We start from the raw sequence: 13474 nt of genomic DNA on the forward strand, positions 1-13474 counted from the left end.
GAACAAGTCAGGCAGAAAGAGAAATTGACTTTTAGTGAGAGGAAGGAGCTGGGTTTTCGACGTGTTGATTGCCAGGTGAGAGTGAGACAGTCAGGCCTTCCTGTCTTGGGAAATGGGAACACAGATCAGTTCTCAGGAAGTGGAGTGGGCGCTTCAGAGGAGCGAGGGCGCAGGGGGAGGAGGGAAGCTGCGTGCAGTGTGTGTCTTCTCTGCCCTGGACAGGAGGGCGGCTCTGCACGGGAGCTGCGCTGTTTGCCTTTGCGTCTGTCCAGCTCAGCAGGTAGCGCACGTGGCACGCTCAGAGTGGTGACTCCGGTGGAGGAGGAGACCGCAGGACCAGGAGAACAGCGGGCCGTGGTGGTTCTTACATCACAAAAGGCGATGGTCCAGGCAAAGAGGCGGGCGGCGCGTATTTGTGATCCGGGAAAGAGGAGGATACTGCGGATTGCAGAGGGATACAGAGAAAAGGATAGATGGGAAAATGGGAAGGTCTGGTGAAAGGATAGAGGGACAGTGAGAAAGGGACTGAAAGGTTGAGCATCTAAGGGGAAACAGCATTAAAAGCAGAGAAAACACAGGCTGCTTTTTTTTTCCTGGGAGAGAAAGGGTGCAGAGAGGTTGGAGAAAGAGGGAAAGAAGTTGAGGTCGTGTTTCCAGGCAGCTTTCTCGGGAGGGGCCCCCAGGGCCTGCGGGGCATGCAGAATAGGATTTGAGCAAAGAAGGATGAAGCGTGACTTGGCTGAATTTAACCTGAGTCTGTGACTTGTCATCACAAGTTGTCTTGGCTTTCTCCAGCAATACTGTATAGTTGGGAAGAATTGATAGTAATAGAAGCTACTCCTGTTACAATGATTACTCTCATAGCAACTCTGCAGATAGAGCTTATTAAATTTTCTTGAAGAAAGTGTCTGTGTTTTAGAGATGTGGAAACTGAGGCCTCAACTGAGAGAGTGAACAGTTGAGAGGCATGAACTGAGAGAGTGAACAGTTGTTTTGGGTCACACAGTTAGTGAGTGACAGACTCGGGCTCTGAACCCAGAGTCTGTGTTCTCCCTGATTCCAGGTTCTCCATGTGGGATGATGGAGACAGGGCAGGTGCAGCCAAGATGTCTCAGGGTGAGAGGTTACGAGATACCAGAGAGGGCCCAGGTGAAATGGCAGAGACGAAATGGAAATGCCAGAGAGGATTAGGGGACACAGAAGCGATGAACTCCGCGGCTCCGGTGGGAGGTGCACTGTGAACACAACCGGAGAAACGGGAGGTGGAGACGCAGTGGTCCTCAGGGTGTTTGCAATCCAGAGAACCCTCCTCTGTTGTGAAGACTGGACCAAGTGGACAGTTGAGATGGAAGGAAATGGGGATGTCATGGGTCTCAGAAGACGAAAACCCACGGAGACCAGGATTTGGAAGTTGCCAGCATGAAAGCCGAAACTCTTCGATATATCATAAATTCTCTGCTTATCAGGCATAATCAGAGTTAAATGTCATTATGAAAATAAGTATCTTCTGAAGGCAAGTCCAGGTGGGTTCTGAATGAGCTGTCCTTGGGCTTTATCCCTTGTTCTTATCCATTTATTAATACATACATAATTGAAAGTTGATGTATTTTTTTTATAATAGTATTGTCTTAAGATACTGTGATAGTTTTATGTGATAGTCTTTTAAGAGATAATAAATGCCTCCCCCTGCCTTTTCCAGCCTCATCTCCTATTGCACCCCTCCATGAGACTAGGCCACACGCACCCCCGGATCCTGCTCCTCCTCCTCGAACCTTGGCAGGAAAGCATCGCACGGTCGTGCCCTCCACCTGGAGTTCTCTCCCCCCGAAGCCCTAGCTATCAAAATCCTTCTTGTCCTTCAAGGCCCAGCTCAAACACTGCCACCTCTGTGAAACTCGCCCTGTTGCCTGCAGGCAGCTTTCATTCCTCTTTTCTGTCCGTTCCCACCATGAATAGTTGCAACCTCTTTTTAGCATATTTCCTTCTGCCCAGTGGTAGACATAGTTGTTTGTGTCTCTTTCTTCTTCATTAATTTTGAGTTCCTTGGTCATGTCCTACTGCGCATTTTTATTGTGCTTTCTGCTTAATAAAGTATTTTAACCTGGATTATTTTGGGAGGCAGAGATGGCCTTCATCTTCATACAGAGTTTGCATATAGCTCTATAGTACATGGGATTACAGAGGGTTTATGCTTGCCCAAGCCCTGTTTCTCTAAAAAGGAACTAAGACAAACCAAACCCAACCCAAGACCTGTTTCCCTGTGTCCACCTAAACTAAGATATGATGTACTTGAGCTTTCAGAAGGTTTCTGCTCCGGTATTAATCCTTCACTAAACATCCAAATCCAGTTGGAAACTGGCAGGAATGGGATTGCCCTGGGCAACTTGAGAGTTAAAAATGGAACCAAAATAGAAAGGCATTCAGCCAGGTGCAACAGAATAAATATGATCTCCTAGATGGTTTAAATAGAGACTTCTAGATGGGCCTGCCATGGCTTTGTGAACGGGCTGGCAGGTTTTCACCTCCACTTTGGGAAGGAAACAGCTATTGAGAACCAGGGGGCATGTGGCAGCCATGCTGCGCTGCCGGGGTGTGGGGGTAGCGGGGGGGAGGAGGCGGGGGGGGGGCGTCTTCTGTGGTTGCACATGCACCCGCATGTACCCATCGGAGGGGTGGTGATGGTGTTCGCGTCAGCTGAACTGATAACAGATCACAAAGTCACGAGAGGTCCTTTATGTTCTTCCACACAAGGGTGAAAAGGTGGAGGGGCTACAGGCACAAGCCCTGTATCCGTGGAGAGCCAAGAAAGACAACCATTTAAATTTTAACAAAAATGATGTCATCACCGTACTGGAGCAGCAAGACATGTGGTGGTTTGGAGAAGTGCAAGGCCAGAAGGGTTGGTTCCCCAAGTCCTACGTGAAACTCATTTCAGGGCCCGTAAGGAAATCGACAAGGTATGCCTGTGCTCATCTGCTTCCACGGTGAATGCTGTGTTCAGCACGAAACTGTTGTTTGTGCTAGTTAGGATTCATAGGTAGGAGTTGCCGTTTCGTTTTGTCTTCTGGGTCTTTTCACTGCAGAAGTTAGGGTATGTGTCAATAGAAGAGAGCCCCTTGCAGATGATGGTCATTTGTTCCTCGCTCAGAAGCCTGTATATCTTGTTTTTCATTGACTTTTGCAAGAGGGAATTCTACCCTGAGACCTGGGACAGTCTTGTGGGTTTCTTGGCAATTCTGTTCCTCTTTATGCTTATTGTAGCTCAGTTGGTAAAGAATCTACCTGCAATTCTCCTGCAGGAGACCCCGGTTCAATTCCTGGGTCAGGAAGATCCGCTATAGAAGGGATAGGCTACCCATTCCAGTATTCTTGGGCTTCCCTGTGGCTCAGCTGGTAAAGAATCCCCTTGCAATGCGGGAGACCTAGGTTTGATCCCTGGGTTGGGAAGATCCCTTGGAGAAGCGAAAGGCTACCCACTGCAGTATTCTGGCCTAGAGAATTCCATGGACTGCATAGTCCATGGGGTCACAAAGAGTCGGACACAACTGAGCGATTTTCACTTTCACTTCACTTTCAGTACTGTGCCAGATAGCCACAAATATTTAGAAGCCCAAAGAATTGGGGGAAATTATTAGAAGAGTGAGAGAGCTTAGAGTAAGGCCGCCATGGCCCTTTGTGATGTGTTTTGACTTAGCAAAGTGCATCTATTTCAGCTCTAGATTATCAATGTTTTAAATGTGAAATGGGGCCTTCCTTGATGGTCCATTGGCCAGTTCTCCAGACTCCCGATGCAGGGGGCCCAGGTTTGATCCCAAGTCAGGGAACTAGATCCCACATGCTACAACCAAGACCTGGACAAATAAATACTTTTTAAAAAAAATAGTTATAAATGTTAAGCAGTTTTATAAAGAAAGCATCATTGTTATTTGTACTGTTTTCTTTGAGGATGAAAAGTAAATTTCAAATACTTCCCCCCCTTCTTCCAGCATGGATTCTGGTTCCTCAGAAAGTCCCGCAAGTCTGAAGAGGGTAGCTTCCCCAGCAGCCAAGCCAGCCGTGTCAGGAGAAGGTGAGAACCTGAGTGAAATTAAGATCTTTAGACGGTGGAGGCGATTATGTAATACAAACAGTGAACATTGAAAACGAGGTTGGATTTCATGTTTAAAGAGTCTGCCTTAATTTATGTTCATTATATTAAACCTGGAGGTAAAATGAGGTTTAGCTCCTTACAAAGTCACAGTACTTTACGGGGACTTTTCAAAATACGATCAGATATATTGCTCATAGAAACAGAATCTTCTAATGATGTTCAATTAAAAGCCCTTTGATTCTTGAAAGAGGCCCATCAGAGTCACTAAGGATCAAGGTCTCTGAGCATCTCTGTAGCCTATTTGTGATGCTTGCTATTTTTCTGACTTACAGATAAGTATTTTGGTTTAAGGACATAACTGGGCCATTCAGTAAAGCTGTCACAGTAGCATCAGTGCCATTTGTACCCAAATGAAACAGAAGTGTCATTTCTGTGTTCCATGGAAATAACCACAACAGATTATTTAGGACTAAAAATTTTATTTTGAGTGTTTCTTACACAAGTAATTAATTGCTTTGTTTCCCCCATCTTTACTGCATGACACCATCTTTTGGATTATATTGGGTTGACCAAAAAGTTTGTTTGGGTTTTTATAAGAGCATATGGAAAAATATGAATGAACTTTTTGGCCCACCCAATATATGCCAGTATATGGCATAAGTTTAACAATGAACAAAACCTACATAATTCAGGCTCTAGTGGCAAAAATCTCAGGTCTTTCCTACATCTGGTCTAGCCATTATCGGAGTACTAATTGAAGAGTGAGCATGACCCGAGTCAGACAGGTTTTCCGTGTTGGAAGTAGGAACAGTGTTTGTTAAGAACAGATGTCTAACCTGTTTTGTAGTGGTGTTTCATTGTTTCCTTGAATACTTGTAGAATCTTTAGTTTGTTTGCCATTATGAGACTTCTATTCTTTAGAAACTTTACTTTATGAAAAATAGAGTTATTAAAGCAAGGGCTAAAGTTTAATGATGTTTCAAATAGTGACAAAGTTACTTTTTCAAGAGGAATTTCTGAAGTAAAAAATTTTTTTTAGTTTATAGGTATAACTATAAAAAACTTCATCATCACTAAATAAATCCGCTATTTTTAATTGTATCCAGTTTTTGCCAAGCCCACCGAAACAATCATTAGGATAGTTCTCTTCATACATTTTTGTCATCCTAATGACTTTATAGCCGCTGTTAGGAGAACAGGGCCAAAGCTCTTTTAAACACAGCACGTGTAGTCAGCGTTGTGTCAGGCAAATCATGGTGCCTGCCTCCCCCTGCCCGATCCAGCGGGCCACACCCGCTGAGTCCCAGTGGGGTGCCGGAGTTTGCATCCTGGCTCTCTCACCTAGTGACCAAATGATTTTAGTCATGCCTCAGCTCTCTCATCTGTAAAAGGAAGGTAATAGTCACCACTTGAGGTAGCAAATTATTATGGGAATCATGAAACAAGAGGACAAGCTTTTAGAATAAAGGTCAGTAAGTGTCTGCTACTTGTATTTCCTTTTTGCTTCAGTTCCTAGATTATTGATGGAGCCACTTAGAGCAGTGAGCTTTCTCATCTGACAATAGTGTTGATGAATGTCGCTTTGTTTTGAAACAGGTAGAGGCCTCCACAAGTAGGTCACAGATGAACCACCCACATCCTTAACTTGGGCAACAGCAGAGGGTTATATGTCTAATCTCTCTCAGCAGAGAGTTATATGTCTAATCTCGTTTATTACATCCATTTTACAATGATTTCAGTATTAGAAATATTAGGAAAGATCGCTGGCTTTCTGGAAGGGTGTGGGAGGACAGTGGCATCTGATATTCTAGGAAAAGGCACTTATATATATTAGGGACCTGTTTATAAATACTGTATTAAATGTAATCAGATTGAAAGTAACCAGTGATTCAGGCAACTAGTCGTGTCTGACTCTTTGCAGCCCCTTGGACTATACAATCCGTGAAATTCTCCAGGCCAGCATACTGGAGTGGGTAGCCTTTCCCTTCTCCAGAGCATCTTCCCAACCCAGGGATCGAACCCAGGTCTCCCGCATTGCAGGCGGGTTCTTTACCAGCTGAGACACCAGAAACCAAATTAAATACATGGTCAGTTTGGGTAGCTTGTAAAATATGGGCTTGGGAATGGCCAGTGCCCTGTGTTACATGTCCGATGAGGAGGCTCTGAGTGGTGAGGAGCCCCCATCCATCCTCCCGTCTCTCCATTGTCATTGAATCCTGAAGGTCCTCACAGATGCCCGTGTACACGCGGGGCTTGTAAAGCCACAGTCTTTCCAGTCTCCTTGGTATCTGCTACTGCAGTGTGAAGTTCAGCCAGAGTTCATGTTTCTGATGTTTCTTAAGCATTTCAAAAGTGACTTCAAAGTTTGGATCCGTTTTTAAGAAAGTGACTTTTAAGTGCAGGAATCACTGGGAAAAGGACTGATGGCCAAGGATCCAAACTTAAATGGCCAAACATGAGCTAAGGAACAAGTAACAGAACAAAATAAAAAGGGAAGGGTCAAAATAGTGAGAAATCAGAGAAAGGAATATATTAATGAAAAAGCAGTGTCCTTATTCAAGCTGCCAAACTTTGATTTCCTTGTGCGGGAAATCCTTTTGCCAGTTTTAACGGTGGAGGTGTGTGTCAGCAGTGCTGGAGGGCTAAAGACAAAGAGGCTTCTGTTCTCCCTAGCGCGTTTGGATGACCTTGTATGTCGGGGGTCTGCTGGCCTCAGCTGAGACTGAAATGGCCCCTTGGAGAGCTGCCCGCATTACCATAAGCATCAGGATAGTTTGTATTTGCTAGTGTTTATTTTAGTTTCCATTAGTGCCTCCTGCAAAGGTACTTATAATTAGCCAGTGGAGTCCTCCAGACTAAATCTCTGCCTATTAATTGACATTAAGCCCTGCAAGAAATTTAGAAACACACCATCTATCATAAAACAAACATTTTGGGTAAACTTTGTTGTTTTTTTAATTGCTTTTTAAAAAATATACAAAAACCTGGGATAAAATGGAGAAAAAGTGGAAACAGGAAATGTATGTTCATCTTTCTAGAAATCTTTTATTTTGTACCTAGTATAGTGTCTAGAATTTTCTGTCAAGTGATCTTTCTGAGATTATGACTTGGTTTCTAAGCCTTAGTAAAATCAGGGGTTTATAGAAGAAAAATTTCCTCTGGAATGCACAGCCTTCACCTTCAAGACAGTAAAGAACTTTAATTCTGGTCCTTTAAGGCTAAATTACATGAATAATAACATGTAAGAAACTTTGATTTGTCTTTTTATCTTGTTCAGAAAGGCGTGATTATTTTCTGGGATTGGGTAGATACTACTTTTATCAGCAGCCCGTTTTACCTGTTCCTATGACAAGTAGATGTCCATTTTTAGCTAAATAATATATATTTAAAATTGTATGTCCTAACAGCTTCTGCCATCTGTGTAATATGGCACAGAAGGACTTAGGTTTTCAGCGAGCACTTTGAAAGATGTCTTATTTAATTTATATAAAGGATATACCACATCTAAAAGTTTTCTAAAATGGTGACTTGGTGAATTACAGATATTTGATGAGCTTCAAATACTGAATTACAAAAAGTGAATTAGAGATCTTTGATGAGCTTGCCGAGGGCCGGCATGTCGGTGCCTCTAACACTGTGCTCATCACACCTAGGCACTCAGTAAATGTTAATTCAAAGCAAACATTTAAGAACAGGTGTGTGTATGTGTAACCAAATCACTTTGTTGTACAGCAGGAGTTAACAACATTGTAAATCAACTGCACTTTATTTTTTTTTAAATCCTGAAGGCGAAAAAAGTAAATATAAAAATGCCACGTAAAAAAGAACATGGTCTTAAGTCAGAGATCACTCTGTACTGTTATTGGGTGGACATGCAGGGGTTTTTTTTTTTGTTGTTGTTGTTGTTGTTTCTGGGGCTGGGTCTTCACAGGAATTGTCTCCCTGGCTGCAATTACTGAATTTTATGTGCAAGTTTGTGAATTTGGAGCCCAGGGGGTTCTGCAACTCTGTATTTTATCTATGACTAGGCTTTCTCCTGACTGGACCTTATCCTAATGTCCTTATTCATAAACTTGCTTTTGCAAAGTTGTCTGGGATTTCTGTAAACAATCAAGCTCTCTTCGTATCTCAATATTTCTCCCCACCAGAATTTATTGCCATGTACACTTACGAGAGTTCTGAGCAAGGCGATTTAACCTTTCAGCAAGGGGATGTGATTTTGGTTACCAAGAAAGATGGTGACTGGTGGACAGGAGCGGTGGGCGACAAGTCCGGCGTCTTCCCTTCTAACTATGTGAGGCTTAAAGATGCAGAGGTAAACCACGTTAACTCTTCCCTCTCCCCTTCTGCGCGCTGACTCTCTCTTCAGGGAGTCATGAGGTTTGCTGGTGGAACATCGTTGTTGGGTCTTGCTGAGGTCTGGAACGTGACTGCAAACAGTGTGAGGTGTCATTGTTTCAACTTGCCTAGTGGTGCCGCAGGGTCAGCCTGGGCTTCCCAGAAGCAAAAGAACCCCCCGGGGCTCGGTGGAGGCTGCCCTGAATGAGGCTGGTCTGTGTCAGCTGGGACAATGTTCAGGATTCCCGTATGTTCCTGGATGTAACTGACTTAGGATTTAGAGTAAATGTTCTTGATTAAGTCTCCATGGTCACTGATCTGGGATACACAGCAGTATTTCCCCCATGTAAACAAATGTGTTTTGGTGATACTAGCCCCAGAATATTGGGTGGTAGAAAGTTTTTAGAATTTGTTTATCTTTCATGAGACACAACATGATTATACTTGAATACACAGCCAAAATATAAAACACCATAGTGAACTGAAAGCAATAAAATATGGTATCTCATTTGCATTGCATAACAGGTGGTTAACATCCTTAGTGATAAATGAGTTCTTAGAAATCTGTAACAAACACATTGATATGTATGTGCAGGGGAAGAGAGGACAGAAGAAAATGAAAAAACACAAGTGATTATGAGGATTGAGCATATGTGAAGATGACTGAGTTGAACAGTACCAGAAGAAAAGCAACTACTTTGTAATATCATATTACCAAAGGTTAAAAATATATTAATAGCATTTATAAAGTTTTAGGAAATAGACCCACATAAATGCAAGACTGATGAAGTCCCATCTATATGAAAAGTGAAAGTGAAAGTTGCTCAGTCGTATCCAGCTCTTTGCGACTTCCTGGACTATACAGTCCATGGAATTCTCCAGGCCAGAATATTGGAGTGGGTAGCCTTTCCATTCTCCAGGGGATCTTCCAGGAATAGAACTGGGATCTTCTGCATTGCAGGCAGATTCTTTACCAACTGAGCTATCAGGGAAGCCACCCGTTTATGTAGTAGGGGGAAATCTATTACAGGTTGTACTCAGAACTAAATTTTGGATATCCTTATTCCCAGCAGCTCCAGTTCCTTGGAATTATTTCAAAAAGTTAGTTGGATAAATTTACAATTTGTATATAAATGGTGTTTACTGCTAGAACTTATATTTTTACGTATACAATAGCAAGACCCAAGATTTCACTAAGGCCTTTGGCCAGGCCTTAGTATCTCCTGATCAGAGATTGAGCAGAGACTCAGTTTATTGTCAATGCTTACAAATTGGAAGTGGCTCCCAGCTGTTGTTAATGGGGCCCTAAAAATTTAGTCGCATAAAATGTCCTGAGATGATACAGAATTAATGAAATAGTGACATGGGCCTACTGGCATATGGGAGCCCATCTCCGAGTGGCCAATTTCAAGTTGGTGGAAATTTCAGGTTATAAATGTAGTCCTTTAACAGACCCGCAGCTACTTGGGGAGCAAGGCTGGGCCTGGTGGTAAACTGTGGTGATTCCACCTTCAGTCTGCCTTCTCTGCTTCCCTGCAATTCCCTGGATTAGTTGTATTTGCTTGAGATTTTTATTAGCTTTTGTTTTGGCTTTTTTTTCCTTTTTTTTTTTTTAGGGAGTATTATTGTTGTTTGGGGGTTTTTTGTTTTCCCTTGCTTTGGTCTTAAGAGCAGCTTGCTGAAATTCCCCTGGAGGGCTTTGCAAAAGTCTGCTTCCCCTTGGAGAATTTGGCAGAAGCTGGAATGAAAATACTTCTTTTCTGTAAGACAGTCATTGTATTGTCCTCTGAAGACCTGGAGAGGGAAAATTCAACTCTTCTCCAGACCAGTTAGTTAGATCCAGTAAGAACTGTGGAGATGATATTTTAGGAGAGCAGAGGGAAAACATTACAAACTAAACTCAATTTCTGCTCCCATGCACAGAAACTCTTAAAGTGGCTTTACATTTGAGCTCAATTAAACACCAAAGCCATTACTTGTATTATCCTTTAATAAACTTGAGTTTTCTACCCAAACCATCCCAAGTCAGTAAGTTTAGAAAAAATGCACTGTGACGTTTTCTAAAGGTAAGTTGAGTTGTAAAGTGCTTTCTTAGTTGCTATCTTAAATTATCAGCCACCAAAGAACTAGCAGTGCTAACGATTTTGGGGCAAACATTGAGCTACATTATCTCACAATAATGAAAAAATTAAAAAAAAAATCTTTCATCCTACTTGGACAAAGAATTCAGTGCACAAGTCAATATCCTGCCAAACTTAAAAACCAGACCGAGCCTCAGATACCAGAGTTGACCCGTGGATGCAGAGAGGAGTTTGTCCTAAGCCTACTTCCCTTCTCTGCATGAGCAGGACTGGGGCAAGTCACCTGGATCAGCTTTTCTGCTGCATTCTTGAGAAGTGCCAGAGCCAGACATGGCCATCTGAATCTGTCTCAGCTTAAGTGCTGGCTGCGGTGTTTAAAAGGGAGCACATTAATGTGGCTGGAACTCCATCAATGGGTTGCCAATCACTTTGTTCTTTTTATGGAATAGAGAGAGCATATTATAAGCCTGTGATGGGAAATTAACTGGCCGTTTGGAATTTTGTAGCGTTAGTATGCCTTCATGTTGATACGCAGCCTATGATAATTCCGAGGGAGATGGGTATTATACATATATCTTTGTTAATATAGAAAACATAATCAGAGTAAACATTTTAATTCAAACTTTCCCTGCTAGATGGTTATTGAATTTCAGTATAAATAAAGGGACAATGAGAAGTTGTGTTCCTGGTAGATAAATTACATATTTTTATTTTACAGTTACTCTCATTTAGTTAATTAAGCCTTTCGTTTTGTTCTATTTTAATTGGAATACTTAATTTACTGGAAGATAGTGACACACGAGTGAAAATTAATTCGGAATAAAGCACTTTGTAACGACAGATTACGGCCTGGCCCCCGTCCCAGCCAACTCTCTGCCGGCTTGGCTTGCTCAGCTAGTTTAAAATTCCATGAGTATTCATGAAGGAATTCAACCCTAGAGCACTTTTGGAACACTTAGTAGTTGGGGAAAAAGTGGTCTGCTTCTATGCGCTATGTGTCCAGCATTAAAAGAAAAATTTTAGCGTTTAAAGAGTGTAAAGTTTGGGTAGAAAGGACTCACAGGAGAGAGTGGCCACCTCTCTGGATAATAGAATGGGGGCAGGGGGGTTTGAATCGCCACCGTCCTGTTTTCCTTCTTTAAAAAAAAAAGAAAGCCCTAAAGCAGATGTACTAAAATGTTAATATAGTCACGTACTCAATTGGGGTGTTGAGCTCATGGATGTCTACTGTAACCTCTGTACTTTTTTGCCTGTGAAATGTTTAATGATTAACCATTTGGACCTCAAACATGAGCTTGAGTTTAGGATGTAGACCGACAGCCTTCCTGGCGGGGCAGCCGCTGTTTGGTTTACCCCAGGGACAGACCACACTCTCGTTACATACAGTCAGTGCCCGGGCCCTGGGGGGTCTGTGCAGTGCCTCCTACTCTGCTTATTTCTCTCTCAAGAAGAGAGGAAAGGCTGTGTGCTTTACAGTCCTTACTTTGCCCCGTGTTTTCCTTGGTACACATTGTAACGTCAGGAGATAAAATGCTGCTGTGTCTCTCCAGAATGAAAAAAAGGAATTTAGGGGCTCAAGCGGGTTCGTGACATCATTCATCGTTTTTTAAGTTGCTTGACCAAAACTCTTCAGTATGCAAATGAGACCTTCTGCTCTGTTTCAAGGGCTCTGGAACTGCTGGGAAAACAGGGAGTTTAGGAAAAAAACCTGGTAAGTGACAAACCCTGATGATTATTTTTTCAATGTTTTTAATGTAATTGATAGTTGCTCCCAGTCTTTTACTAGGGCCAGAAACCTTTTTGGAAAAAAAAGAAAGAAAAGAAAAGACTAAAGAATCTGTCCCAGGAGTGGTCGGAATAGATCCTTTGCTTGGACTCCATTAATAGTGTGTATCCATGGTTATGAAATAATGCTGTTGCTTCACACATGGGGTGTGAGGGACGTTACCAGGCAGAATGTTCTCTTGGGGTGTGAAGAAATAATTCAGGCAAGATGGTGGGACGCTGTCACACTTGGAACTGTAGGGTTTGGGGTCAGCTGCTACTTAATCCTCCTCTCATTAGGTCCAGCACTTTTTCCTTTCCTGAAAGCACATTCAGTCCCAGGATGTAAATAGTGGAGGAGGTTAGAGGAGCCTCACGTATTATCAGACAGTGGGGCCATGAATTTAGAAGCCTTTGAGTAGTTTTCCTCAGTTACATAGTGAAGGCACAAAATTATAGTCATCCCCCTGAACTCAAAAGTGTTTCAGTTTATTTATTTAAACAAAAATCACATGTTCTATTAATAGAAACATGAATGAAAGAAGAAAGAAGCAGCTGGGAAATCATATGGTTGGTATGGCCTGTCTTCCTCATCTAGGCCATTTGAGCCCTTTTGCTATTACAGCCTTGAGAAATTACAGGTTGAGAGTCACCGCAGTGCTGAGAGAGGGGCTTGTGTGTCTGTGCCTGGCGCTCAGCCTCCAGACAGGCTCACCTGACAAGGAAAAGTGCGTTTTCTGGTAGTTGTAGGATTTCAGCCCGACTCAGATAGCAGACCACCCCAGTCAAATCTCTGTTTTAACCCTGAGTATGCTATGAGGTCGGCCAAAAAGTTTGTTTGGGTTTTTCCACCACATCTTACAGGCTAACCTGGATGAACTTTTTGGCCAACCCTATACATTTTAAATGGTCCCTCCAAAGAGTCCAGAGGGGCTTAACATCACACGGAAACCAGCGAGCTGCTCAAAAAAAAAGGAAAAAAGTATTGAGACAGGTCACCAGCTACGCAGGCCAGGTCCTTGAGGAATGGGAACACCGGGGCCAAATAGAATAATAATTTGGATGTTTTCCGAATTTTTGGAGTCTAGAGCTAATCCTTGGTGTGCTGGGGGAGAGTTCTCATCCCCAGCACAGATTTCTCGTCTTGGGCTCTCAGAGAGCCCAGACGTTTGTGAGCCGGGCTCTCTCTGGCTTCCCTGAG

At 42.8% G+C, this 13474-nt stretch overlaps 1 protein-coding gene across 10 annotated transcripts in view; it reads left to right on the plus strand.

The window, feature by feature from the left end:
- ITSN1 (intersectin 1) overlaps nt 1–13474 on the plus strand; it is a 252839-nt gene that overhangs the window by 170684 nt on the left and 68681 nt on the right. For 8 of the 10 annotated variants that reach the window (XM_065913504.1, XM_065913500.1, XM_065913498.1 and 5 more), the window contains 4 exons: nt 2752–2957; nt 3987–4069; nt 8239–8405; nt 12175–12220. In XM_065913504.1, the coding sequence (XP_065769576.1) occupies nt 2752–2957; nt 3987–4069; nt 8239–8405; nt 12175–12220 (502 nt within the window). The remainder of the gene's footprint in view (nt 1–2751; nt 2958–3986; nt 4070–8238; nt 8406–12174; nt 12221–13474) is intronic. The other 2 variants (XM_065913505.1, XM_065913506.1) reach the window with 1 other exon arrangement.

Source organism: Muntiacus reevesi, chromosome 21 (assembly GCF_963930625.1).
Source record: "Muntiacus reevesi chromosome 21, mMunRee1.1, whole genome shotgun sequence".
Lineage (NCBI taxonomy): Eukaryota > Metazoa > Chordata > Mammalia > Artiodactyla > Cervidae > Muntiacus > Muntiacus reevesi.